The sequence below is a fragment of the Oncorhynchus masou genome, chromosome 28 (assembly GCF_036934945.1).
Source record: "Oncorhynchus masou masou isolate Uvic2021 chromosome 28, UVic_Omas_1.1, whole genome shotgun sequence".
NCBI classification, from domain to species: Eukaryota; Metazoa; Chordata; class Actinopteri; order Salmoniformes; family Salmonidae; genus Oncorhynchus; species Oncorhynchus masou.
In genome coordinates, this window is record NC_088239.1 from 61,793,557 (window position 1) to 61,806,999 (window position 13,443).

The 13,443-nt window shown below is 45.5% G+C and overlaps 1 protein-coding gene across 1 annotated transcript in view; it reads left to right on the forward strand.

Annotated features, from left to right (window-relative positions):
- The window catches only part of ulk1b (unc-51 like autophagy activating kinase 1), a 39,134-nt gene that overhangs the window by 21,276 nt on the left and 4,415 nt on the right, over positions 1 to 13,443 (forward strand). Inside the window, exons 13-26 of the mRNA XM_064942872.1 lie at positions 329 to 491; positions 1,897 to 1,957; positions 2,077 to 2,159; positions 3,393 to 3,531; positions 4,704 to 4,858; positions 4,961 to 5,038; positions 5,376 to 5,626; positions 5,794 to 6,106; positions 9,745 to 9,867; positions 10,289 to 10,473; positions 11,425 to 11,615; positions 11,838 to 11,956; positions 12,162 to 12,319; positions 12,717 to 12,852. Of these exons, the coding sequence (XP_064798944.1) occupies positions 329 to 491; positions 1,897 to 1,957; positions 2,077 to 2,159; positions 3,393 to 3,531; positions 4,704 to 4,858; positions 4,961 to 5,038; positions 5,376 to 5,626; positions 5,794 to 6,106; positions 9,745 to 9,867; positions 10,289 to 10,473; positions 11,425 to 11,615; positions 11,838 to 11,956; positions 12,162 to 12,319; positions 12,717 to 12,852 (2,155 nt within the window). The remainder of the gene's footprint in view (positions 1 to 328; positions 492 to 1,896; positions 1,958 to 2,076; positions 2,160 to 3,392; positions 3,532 to 4,703; positions 4,859 to 4,960; positions 5,039 to 5,375; positions 5,627 to 5,793; positions 6,107 to 9,744; positions 9,868 to 10,288; positions 10,474 to 11,424; positions 11,616 to 11,837; positions 11,957 to 12,161; positions 12,320 to 12,716; positions 12,853 to 13,443) is intronic.

The following is a 13,443-nucleotide window of genomic DNA, read 5'->3' on the forward strand; positions in this document are numbered from 1 at the left end:
AATGGAATAAGAATATATAAATATATGGGTGAGCAATGACAGAGCAGCATAGGCAAGATGGTATAAAATACAGTATATACTGTCAAAGTGTGTGTTCAGTCTTGTGTTTGCTGGCTGGTATATGGCTTTTTGTCTAATCTGTAGTGTAATGTGCTGCTGCCTGTGAAATTTGATGACACCCTTGTGATTATAGTCTGTTATCACTGATACTGTATATGGTGGATGGTTGATTGTTTGAAACTTAAGGCGGTGTTGAGATCTAGTGGGTAGTTCAGGGTCAGTGCTGTGGTCATCGTTCCTGCCTACCTCTCTCTTTCTCTCTCTGCAGCAGTCCCTGGCTGAGGTCCAGCAGGTCCGTACTAAGACAGTCGCTTCTCCTACCCAGGATTCCCATGGCTTCCTCCTCAAGGACTCGTCTGGAGGGGGCTGCAGCAGTAAGAACTCCTCCTGTGACACAGACGACTTTGTCATGGTGCCCGCCCACTTTCCCAGTGAGTACACTCTTTACTCTACCAATGTACTCCCATGGAGCTCAGTCAGTGATGTATAGAATCCAGAAATTGTGAGTGAAGTTTAGAATCGATCACTTTCTCTCTGAGTAAGAAAATAAAGGTTTAAAGCCAGACTAAAAAAATGTTACTTTAAAAAAATATATGTGTCGAAATGTATAGATGAAAGAATAATTTGTCATTTGGATCCCTTCGAAGTGATACAAATGAAGGTTTTACAAATTATAAGTACAGCAGCATTGTTAAGAAATTGCAGGTACTAGAACATGCACTCGGCCGATCTGTCCCTCTGATCCATCCACGACTACAGCAACACAATCTAGCTATATCCCTCTGAATACAAACAAGACTCACAAATGAGAGTTGAGTGATACAGAATAAACATGTAATTTAGCTGACAAATGCATGTCATAAAGGTTATTAATATTGGCTCCTGTCTATGTGTCTGTCTGCGACAGCTGATGATTTGCAGATTTGAAACCACTGGTGGGTCTGTTGTTAAGAGTTGCTTTGATGTTGCTAGCTTGAGCTTCTTAATGAATTGTGGGCAATTTCAGCAGGGGATTGAGAATATTTTCCTAGTGCAGCACTTGCTAGTTTGACCATATTTCAGACTTCTCAGCACGATCTGTGCAAGCAGCATGCCGGAAACTATGGATAATATTTACGAAAGTCAGTTCTGTCTACTGGGAAGTGAAGCAAGCTAGCTAGGAAACAGATAGATCTGACCACACACGCATTACTTGCAAATGTGCATAGCTTACCGTTGGGTGATTCGTCTTCAGCTAAATAAACAATCATACTCTTGCAAATTTATCTGGAGTTGCTAGCTGGCTTATTGTTTTCCTCTTGGAAGTGGAGTTTATTCTATTTATTATGTTTATTCTAATGCAACCTTTTTGATGGCGAATTTATTAAACCCTATAGTTGCTGAGTGTCAACTTTTCCAGGCAAGTGTTTGCACTGCAAGAGATCAAGCTTATAACAGCGCTACCATCACATGGCAGTAGACGGCCTATATTGTTGAACATGTCTATGTCAATTAGAATTACATTTTAGTGCTGCAACGTTCATAGCTGACTCACTTGTAAATTGTCATTTTTATGCAGTAGAGTAACCTACATGCTTGTCTGGTACTGACTGATGGAAGGGTGGCTGGCCCAGGAACCACTTGAGAACACTCAGATAGAGCACATTATAACGTCTTGTCTGGGTTTGTTTACATTATGTCTTGCCTGTGTTTGTTTTGTCGCCTCAACAATTTTAATATTTCATAATCACAAATTAATTAAATGAGACGTACTAAGTCTGGATTTAAGGATGTAGTAGGTTTCTACTCCAAGGTTTCATCAGTTTGGTTTGATGTGTTGCCATGGTTTCTCAGCAGGTGAGCTCACCTGTGAGGGGCCTACTGGAAAGGTGTTCCACGACAGTCTGATGAACAGCGGGTGAGTTTAGTGGTCAAGGTCGTACCTAGATGCTGATGGGAAATACACCCAATACTACTTCATAGTAATATAATATACATTATAATCACAAAACCTTTGTGTTCTCAACTCCTCATTAGCTCTCTGCTAGCCTTTGGTGGCCTGGGCAGTCAGGGCAAGACCCCACCCCACTCCCCCTCCTACAGTGGCTGCCCCAATCCTATCAGGTAAGAGCAAAACACACTCTTACTGGACAGGAATTCATTCTCAGTGTTCAGACAGATTAAACCATCTAGACATGCTAGTCAGGTCACCCTGGTAGCTGGGTGGTGTATTGTGTATTGAAAGCAAAGGTCGATGATATACCCTTCTATAGTAAGAGGATTAGTGTGTAAGGCTCGATGACCGGCAAGTCAGTACAGAACAAATTCTTATTTACAATTAATGGCCTACACCAGCCAAACCCTGTGCGCCGTTCTATGGGACTCCAAATCACGGCCGGTTCTGATAGTGGATTCGAAATAGGGTGTCTGTTGTGACACCTTTAGCATTGAGATGCAGTGCCTTAGACCACTGAACCAGGGTGTCTGTTGTGACACCTCAGTTGAGATGCAGAACAAACCAGGGTGTCTGTTTGACACCTCTATTGAGATGCAGTGCCTTAGACCACTGAACCAGGGTGTCTGTTGTGACACCTCTAGCATTGAGATGCAGTGCCTTAGACCACTGAACCAGGGTGTCTGTGGGACTCCAAATGCAGTGCCTTAGACCACTGAAATAGGGTGTCTGTTGTGACACCTCTAGCATTGAGATGCAGTGCCTTAGACCACTGAACCAGGGTGTCTGTTGTGACACCTCTAGCATTGAGATGCAGTGCCTTAGACCACTGAAATAGGGTGTCTGTTGTGACACCTCTAGCATTGAGATGCAGTGCCTTAGACCACTGAACCAGGGTGTCTGTTGTGACACCTCTAGCATTGAGATGCAGTGCCTTAGACCACTGAAATAGCTGTTGTGACACCTCTAGCATTGAGATGCAGTGCCTTAGACCACTGAACCAGGGTGTCTGTCAGATGCAGTGCCTTAGACTACTGAACCAGGGTGAATGCAGCATTGAGATGCAGTGCCTTAGACCACTGAACCAGGGTGTCTGTTGTGACACCTCTAGCATTGAGATGCAGTGCCTTAGACCACTGCGCCAACAGGGGCTGTCTGTTTAGACACTGACACTCTTTCTCACACTTTTACATAGATTTTTTTGAACCTCAGTATTTTAGACCACTGAACCAGGGTGTTGTTGTGACACTCTCTTGAATGCATTTAACAGATGGGATGGTTAAACGTAACAACAACTCCCAGCTCTTCTCTCTCTCTCTTTCACTCTTTCTCTCACACTTTTACATAGATTTTTTTCCTCAGTATTTTAGCCGTTTCACTCTCTTAATGCATTTAACAGATGGGATGGTTAAACTCTGTCGGCAACGTAACTGTGGTAACTATGGTCAGTCGGTGCCCATTCCAGTTCCCACTCAGGTCCAAAACTACCAGCGTATGGAGCAGAAGCTCCATTCTCCCAGCCAGGACGGCTCCCCACGGTCAGTGTATGGGCCTTCAGAAAGTATTCACACCCCTTAACTTTTTCCATATTTTGTTGTTACATTTTGTTGTTACACAATACCCCATAATGTCAAAGTGGTATTACGTTTTTAGAATTGTTTTATTAGCAAGTTCACCTTTTTGTTATGACAAGCCTAAATAAGTTCATGAGTAAACATTTGCTTAACAAGTCACATAATATGTTGCAGGGACTCACTGTGTGCAATAATAGTGCAACATGATTTTTGAATGCCTACCTCATCTCTGTACCCCACGCATACAATAATCTGTAAAGTCCCTCAGTCTATCAGTGTATTTAAAACACTGATTCAACCACAAAGACCATGGAGGTTTTCCAATGCCTCGCAAAAAAGGACACCTATTGGTAGATGGGTAAAAAGCATTAATCCTGTTTGCAATAAGGCACTAAAGTAAACTGCATGTCCTGAATAACGAAGAAATTGTTATGTTTCGGGCAAATACAACACATCACTGAGTATCACGATTCATATTTTCAAGCATGGTGATGGCTGCATCATGTTATGGTATGCTTGTCATCGGCAAGGACTAGTTGTTTAGGATAAAAATAAATGGAATAGAGCTAAGAACAGTCAAAGTCCTAGAGGAAAACCTGGTTCAGTCTGCTTTCCGACAGACACTGGGAGACAAATTGAACCTTTCAGCAGGACATAACCTAAAACACAAGGCCAAATATACACTGGAGTTGCTTACCAAGAAGACATTGGCCTAGTTACAATTTTGACTTAAATCGTCTTGAAAATCTATGGCAAGACATAAAAATGTCTATCTAGCAGTGATCAACAGCCAACTTGGCAGAGCTTGAAGAATGTTAAAAAGAATGTTGTACAATCCAGGTGTGCAAAGTTCTTAGAGGCTTACCCAGAAAGACTCACATCTGTAATCACTGCCAAAGGTGATTCTAATGTGTATCTAATCAATTTGGAATTCATGCTGTAACACAACAAAATGTGGAATAACTCATGGGGTATGAATATTTTCTGAAAGCACTGCAGATATACATGCATTATCTACACACACGCTTATATTAACCTATAGTCTCCTATGTGGCACCGTAGTATAATTTCTGGCTTGGCGGTAAAAGGGAATATTGTCTTATTTTGTGACTTCTCTGTTTCTCTCCCCACCACAGGCTGTCCACCCCAGTGCGTCGCTGTAGCAGCAATAGTTCACTGGGATTTGGAAGGACTGGCCCATCTCTGCCTTACCCAGGAGGCCACGGGGCCTTGGCTGGCCTCCGCAGGCTGTCTGTAGGAGGGGCCAGACCCTTCCAGCTTTCACCTCAAGGTCTGCCAGAGTGCACTGATGTGTCATAAAATGTCTCTTTTTCTCTCCTCTTATTCTTCTTCTTCTCTCCCCCCCCTCTCTCATTTCCCTCTGTGTCTGAAGTGGGTACCATCCCTGAGCTGCCAGGGCCGGTGCGCCCGTTGGGCACAGACACCGGTAGTGGGGGGTCGCAGGACGGAGGTGAGAACCCAGAGTTCCCCTCCTTCTTTCCCTTTTCATCCCCCTAACTTCTATGTTGACTGTTTTAGTGTTTTGTTAGTGGTGGATGTCATGCTTAAACTGGTCAGGGGCACTGGAGACTTGCTTTGTAGCCCAAGGTTATCCACTTCCTGTTGACTTGATCAGTGGGGTTTAAAACTGACTTAAAGGAACCTTTTGATGTTTTACTTCCATGTGTCTTTCCTTCACCTTGTCGGTGTATATAGTTAGTCCCTCATCTAGTATAATATATATTGTCATTTCATTATTCACATTGTGCTGCACTATTATTCCTCCTCTAACCCCTGTCCCTCTCCAGCTCTCCAGTTCCTCGACATGCGGCCTCCCGCTCAGCAGCAAGGCCTGGTCACCCGGCTTCACAGCGCCCCATGTCTCCTCGAGGCTGCTAGCAGGGGCGGCAGGCAAAATATCAGGAAGCAGCACTCTGACCCAGTGGTGGCCAACCACCAGGCAGGCATGGTGACTATGCGGCCCCTGCACTCCTCCCCCAGGCTGAGTGAACTCATGCAGCGCAGCCCCCTCCCCACCATTCTAGGATCTCCCTCCAGAGTAAGTTCATGTTTTGGACAGTGCATCAAGTATAAGACCTATGCTTGTGTTTACAGGAAGCTGAGGTATCCAGCAAATGGCTTTAATCAGTCAATCTCACTGTCCATAGTCTTTATATTCTCTACTTTGGCTGAGTCTTGCCTCTGACACTGACATCCTGTCTCCAGGCCATCCCACCCTTTGAGTTTCCAAAACCTCCCAGCACCCCCAACCTGGTGACCTTCCTGGCCCAGCAGGGCCTGGTTCTGGCCCCGCCTGGCAGCAGGACTGCCTCAGACCACAGGGACCCAGGACAGCCGCCCGCTGGGCAGCTTGGTCAATACAGCCACAGGACCGCAGAGGACAACAAGAGCTTTGGCAGGTCTCAGAGTGCAAGTCGTCTGTCTGACATGTTGCTGATGGCTGCATTTGGAGGGCCGCTGGGGGAGCGGGGGAGCAGTGAGAACCTCTGCTCTAACAGAGGAGCCATAGACATCACAGGTGGGCTTAGTAGAGCTGTTTACCAAGTTTTACTCTTCAGTAGATGACTACCTGAATGACTAAAGAGAGAGCTGCTATGTTCATGAACTGAGCTTGACTAGATTATATATATACTGTATATATCAGTGACTGACTGGAGATCCTTGTTTAAAGTTAAGCAACTTCGTTGGTTCACTCTTTGTATGAATGTTCAGCAAGACTAAACAGATTTCTTCACTCAACTTTTCAACTGGGGTCATGGTATCGATTGGATGACATTCCACAGGGGTCAACTTCAACACTTAAACCTTTGAAAAAGGGACAAGGATCCCATTTTATTCTAGATGAGATAAGGTGGAATACTATGCTAGTCAGTTTGGTCAGGATAGAGGCTTTCAGTGTGGCTTTGGACTGTAACTGTAGCACATTTGGCGTGCAAAACCACACAAAGAGCCAATCATTTTTCAAGATTGCCTGTCTAAGTGGGTCAGTGAAAGTTGATTCTGTTAAGATGGAGGTTTCCTTACTGGAATATTATGTTTCAACATACTAAACCATTAACTGTTTTTAAACCCCTGCTGTTGGAGGACATCAGGTTTTATTTATACTGCTCTGCTAATAATATGGGCAAACTGGATGTTAAAAGCATGCATCTAACTACCACGGTAAATGACTACTTGCTCCACTGCACATAGCTAGGTCATTAGTTACTACGGTTCATATTCTCTGGCCTATGTGTTTCTAATTTAAAAAATTAACCTCTCCAGAAATAAGTCTCTCACTGTTGCTGCCTGCTATCGACCCCCCCTCCGCTCCCAGCTGTGCCCTGGACGCCATTTGTGAATTGATCGCCCCCCCATCTAGCATCGTTCTGTTAGGTGACCTAAACTGGGATATGCTTAACACCCCGGCAGTCCTACAATCTAAGCTAGATGCCCTCAATCTTACACAAATCATCAAGGAACCCACCAGGTACAACCCTAAATCCGTAAACATGGGCCAAATACACCTCTGCAGTTTTCAATCAGGATCTCAGCGATCACTGCCTCATTGCCTGTATCCGCTATGGGTCCGCGGTCAAACGACCACCCCTCATCACTGTCAAACGCTCCCTAAAACACTTCTGCGAGCAGGCCTTTCTAATCGACCTGGCCCGGGTATCCTGGTAGGATATTGACCTCATCCCGTCAGTCGAGGATGCCTGGTCATTATTTAAAAGTAATTTCCTCACCATCTTAGATAAGCATGCCCCATTCAAAAAATGCAGAACTAAGAACAGATATAGCCCTTGGTTCACTCCAGACCTGACTGCCCTTGACCAGCACAAAAACATCCTGTGGCGGACTGCCATAGCATCGAATAATCCCCACGATATGCAACTGTTCAGGGAAGTCAGGAACCAATACACGCAGTCAGTCAGGAAAGCTAAGGCTAGCTTTTTCAAGGAGAAATTTGCATCCTGTAGCTCTAACTCCAAAAGGTTTTGGGACACTGTAAAGTCCATGAAGAACAAGAGCACCTCCTCCCAGCTGCCCACTGCATTGAGGCGAGGTAACATGGTCACCACTGATAACTCCATGATAATTGAACATTTCAATAAGCATTTCTCAACGGCTGGCCACGCCTTACTCCTAGCTACTCCAACCCTGGCCAACAGCTCCATCCCCCCGCAGCTACTCGCCCAAGCCTCCCCAGCTTCTCCTTCACCCATATCCAGACAGCAGATGTTCTGAAAGAGCTGCAAAACCTGGACCAGTACAAATCAGCTGGGCTAGACAATCTGGACCCTCTCTTTCTAAAACTCTACGCCGCCATTGTTGCAACCGCTATTACCAGCCTGTTCAACCTCTATTTCGTATCGTCCGAGATCCCTAAAGATTGGAAAGCTGCCGCGTTCATCCCTCTCTTCAAAGGGGGTGACACCCTTGACACAAACTGTTAGGCAGGGCAGGATGGATATAGGTCTCTATCTAAAGTATTTGAAAGCCAAGTTAATAAACAGATCACTGACCATTTCGAATCCCACCGTACCTTCTCAGCTGTGCAATCCGGCTTCCGAGCCAGCCACGGGTGCACCTCAGCCACGCTCAAGGTACTAAATGATATCATAACCGCTATCGATAAGAGACAGTACTGTGCAGCTGTCTTCATCGATCTGGCCAAGGCTTTCAACTCTGTCAATCACCGTATTCTTATCGGCAGACTCAATAGCCTTGTTGTTTCTGATGACTGCCTCGCCTGGTTCACCAACTACTTTGCAGACAGAGTTCAGTGTGTCAAATCGGAGGGCATGTTGTCCGGACCTCTGGCAGTCTCCATGGGGGTGCTACAGGGTTCAATTCTCGGGCCGACTCTTTTCTCTGTCTAAATCAATGATGTCGCTCTTGCTGTGAGCGATTCCCTGATCCACCTCTACGCAGACGACATCATTCTGTATACTTCTGGCCCTTCCTTGGACACTGCGCTAACGATCCTCCAAACGAGCTTCAATGCCATACAACACTCCTTCCGTGGCCTCCAACTTCTCTTAAACTCTAGTAAAACCAAATGCATGCTTTACAACCGTTCGCTGCCCGCACCCGCCCACCCGACGAGCATCGCCACCCTGGACAGTTCCGACCTAGAATATGTGGACAACTATAAATACCTAGGTGTCTGGCTCGACTGTAAACTCTTCTTCCAGACTCATATTAAACATCTCCAATCCAAAATCTAATCTAGAATCGGCTTTCTATTTCGCATCAAAGCCTCCTTCACTCACGCCGCCAAACTTACCCTAGTAAAACTGACTATCCTACCGATCCTCGACTTTGTCGATGTCATCTACAAAATAGCTTCCAACACTCTACTCAGAAAACTGCATCCAGTTATCACAGTGCCATCCGTTTTGTTACCAAATCACCTTATACCACCCACCACTGCGACCTGTATTCTTTAGTCGGCTGGCCCTCGCTACATGTTCGTCGCCAGACCCACTGGCTCCAGGTCATCTATAAGTCTATGCTAGGTAAAGCTCCGCCTTATCTCTGGTCACGATAACAACACCCACCCGTAGCACATGCTCCAGCAGGTATATCTCACTGATCATCCCCAAAGCCAACACCTCATTTGGCCGCCTTTCCTTCCAGTTCTCTGCTGCCAGTGACTGGAACGAATTGCAAACATCGCTGAACTTTTATTTCACTCACAAACTTGAAACATCAACTATCTGAGCAGCTAAACAATAACTGCAACTGTACATAGTCCATCTGTAAATAGCCCACCCAATCTACCTACCTCATCCCCATACTGTTTTTATTTGATTTACTTTTCTGCTCTTTTGCACACCAGTATCTCTACTTGCACATCTGCTCATTTATGACTCCAGTGTTAATTGTTATTTGCTCCTATGGCCTATTTATTGCCTACCTCCTCATGCCTTTTGCACACTGTATATAGACTTTCTTTTCTCTACTGTGTCATTGACTTGTTTGTGTTATTGGCTTGTTTATTGTTTACTCCATGTGAAACTCTGTGTTGTCTGTGTCACACTGCTTTGCTTTATCTTGGCCAGGTCGCAGTTGCAAATGAGAACTTGTTCTCAACTAGCCTACCTGGTTAAATAAAGGGGAAATAAAATAAATGTAAAAAATGATTAGTGCTGTGTTTCTGTCCGTCAGCACCCTCTGGTGATGGTGCCATGGCTGCAGGCTCAGCCAGCCCAGCCCAGGTGGTGTTCACTGTGGGCTCCCCGCCCAACAGCAGCACCCTACCACGCACCTCCAGGACCAGGCAGTACTCAGGTAAATTCTCAGCAGCCTGGTGATGTCATCCTTTGTTAAAAAATTATATTGATACCAATGATGAAAAACAGCAGTAAAGTATACAATGGCACAGTTTGGTAAAGGTTACAAATGGTGCAATTTGGATATGGCAGTATGAAACAAAAACGATTGTGGTAGACCATAAGATTCCCTCCTCCCACCATCCCAGGTCCCCATAGACCTGACCCTCCCACCCCCAGCTCCCACCTGCCAGGAAGATAGTGAGACCCCTCCTAGCTGTCCCACCACAGAATTAGAATGCGACCGGCTATGGCGATCTCAGTGGCAACAATGTACACAATACATTTCCCTATGTTAGCCATGATCTAGTGCCTGTTACCCAGTGCACCCAGTGCCTGTTCTGAGCTTCTTGCCATGCTCTAACCTCTACTTTCTATAGCAGGCTCCTCCAGCTCTATCAGTCCAGTGGGGTCCTTTACCAGCCGATATCAGACAGGCACCTATCTGGAAGGCTTCGAGGATCCCTCCAGTCCACGCTACAGCTTCACGGACCCCATCACGGCCAACATGGGGGGACCGGTCACCTTCCTGGCCCCTGAGCTGCCAGAGGAGACACTGATGGCGGTGAGAGGATGAGAGTGGGCATGGGGTGGTCATTTCATCTCTGTGTCTGTATTAAGGAATGCCCATTAGAGGGTGACACGTGAACAGGACTCCTGTGGGTCTTGCAGGTCCAGTGGTATTCCAGCAGGAATGGGAGTGAAGTTCTAGAGTCAAGTTCAGGACAGAATCGACACTCCACAGTAACGGGCAGTAGTTCTAAACAGAGTTTGTTTGGGGGGTTAATATGTATTGTGTGGATAATTTCAGAAGGAGACTGTTTGTACGGCTAATTGTTAACTTAATAGAAATCTATTAAAAAAAATCCATGCTAATTTTGCCCCTCCCCCTCATGTCGGCTCAGTCTCGCTCCAGTTGTAGCCAGTCACTACTTTACCTCAAATGCATGCAGAGATTTACACAATTCCACATGTCCATATCCATGAGTTCATCCAACTCTGGGTAAGTACAAGGGCTGTCTTTAGAAAAGTTTGTGGTCATATGCACATCCTTGAAAACATAGCTGCAGGGCTAATAAAGAATACTAGTATAGAACATGAAGGCCCTCACACTGTTAAAGCTCCCAATTCACTACTTTATTGACAATGTTTTCATCCCAAACAGATTCTCATCAGGTCAAATAAAGTGCAAGGGCTGCCTTCATTGCCAAAATCTCATAATATGGTTATTATCATCTGTGTGCAGTCTAGGCAACTGTCTCGTGAGCGCAGAGCAGCAGCCAAACACAGCAGTTGCTATGACTACTCAAATGCAGAGCGGCTCTATCGCATTAGTGGAAACCAAGACTGTTCTCAGGGCATATCTGCCAGTTATGAATAGCAGAAGTGACTTTTTGTAGCAGGTTAGGAGAATTAATGTGACATGTTAAGATAATTAGGTTTGTAATAGCGAACTTTGTAGTGGTCAATGTGAGTGACCTTGTCTCTCTCTCTCCCTCTGACTGTCTGAGAGCAGCAGGAGCACACAGAGACCCTGAGGAGCCTTCACTTCACCCTGGACTTTGCCTGCTGTCTGATGGAGGTGGCGGGAATCAGGGGGACTGGGGCTGGGGCTGTGGCGGAGCAAGGGGACACCTCCCCACCCTCCCTCCTGCAGCAGCAGAGCCTGGTGGCAGACCAGATCAGCTCCCTCAGCCGGGAGTGGAGGTGAGAGCCATCAGCCAATAAAGCTCAACCAGTTCTACCACTATTACTGAAACGACTTTGTCCAGTATTTCCTTTTAATGGAAGAGGAGCTCTATACAAATGGATGATAAAAGCAAGTCAGACTTGTTTACTGCTCACTTTGACATTCAGAGACACTGCGATGACTGTAGCACTACCTAAAAAACTTGCCATAAGTCTGATCTGTGTGTGTTTGTGTCTCAGCTATGCGGAGCAGCTGGTGTTGTACATGAAGACTGCAGAGCTCCTGTCGTCTGCCTTACACACAGCCATGGAGTGCATCAAACAGGGCAAACTGTACCCCACTGCTACTGTCAAACAAGGTAAGACCCAACAACCTTACAACATGGCTGATTGGAGAAGCCAAAATTAAAAGCCAACATTTACAGGAGGATATAACATTAAACCTAAGTAGTAGATGATATATCAGTAAATATTCTTGAGCCCAACCCTACTTGGAATAGGTATGCTCTGTCTGTATATAACACTGTTCCTCTCTTAACCCTCTCTCTGTGACTGTGTGTTCAGTGGTGAAGAGACTGAACAAGCTTTTCAAGTCCAGCGTGTCGTCCTGCCTCTCCCTCAACGCCCGGCTGGAGCGCTTCTTCTCTAGGAAGCACCGTCTCATGGACCACATTAACACTATCACCGCCGAGAGGCTGCTGTTCAGCCACACCGTTCAGATGGTGAGGGAGATACTGTGTTCAGCTCAACACCGTTCAGATGGTGAGGGAGACACTGTGTTCAGCTCAACACCGTTTCTGTCATCTCAGCATCTGATCTCTTCTTCAGCATCTGATCTCTTCTTCACCCTCTACTAGGATTGTGGTTGACTCGTTTAACCATTTATACAGCTACATGTTTTCATCAACCACTTGCATGTAGTGTGTAGCTGTCATAAAGTGATATTTGAGTTGATAATAAGGGGTATGATTGGGGTCTTTGCTATTATTCACCCATACTTCCAAATGGAATCCCTTGTATTCAAACCCATTTACAAACCTTTATCGTGGCAGTATTCCTCTCTCCTCTCTGACTTTGTCCACTAACTCCCCCTCTGTCTCTCCCTCTGTCTCTCCCCAGGTGCAGGCTGCTGCTCTGGATGAGATGTTCCACCAGGGAGAGGCGTCGGTGCAGCGCTACCACAAGGCCCTGCTGCTGATGGAGGGCCTGTCCCTGCTCCTCACCGAGCACGAAGACATCCTCACCGTTACCAAATGCAAGTCACCTCTCATCTCTCACCACAACCCCTTACCTAGATCTGGGGTAGCAAAATACTCTTAGCAAAAATGTGTATCTTTTAATTTACAATCTGTAGAAACTATGACAATAGGAAGGTTCAGAACTTTTGTGAAACAGCACAGTGGAAAAAATATATGGCAGCTAGAAATCAAAACTGGATGTTCTTCAGAGATAGTTGGGAGGGGTTGAGAATAGCTGAAGGATGGGACTAAAACAAACAAAAGAGAACAAATGTAAATTATAAACTGGTTGGTTTATAATCAGACCGTATACCACGGGTATGACAAAACATGTATTTTTACTGCTCTAATTACGTTGGTAACCAGTTTATAATAGCAATAAGGCTCCTCTGGGGTTTGTGATATATGGCCAATATACCACGACTAAGGTATGTGTCCGGGCACTCCGTGCTTAAGAACAGCCCTTAGCCATGGTATATTGGCCATATACCACACCTCATGCCTTATTGCTTAAATATACTGTGTCTGTAAAATGTATGTATAGCTGGAAATAGAAGCCTAAGTATTGTTGTCCATTAGTTTTCTCCAATCGGGAGGGGTGATGGGGT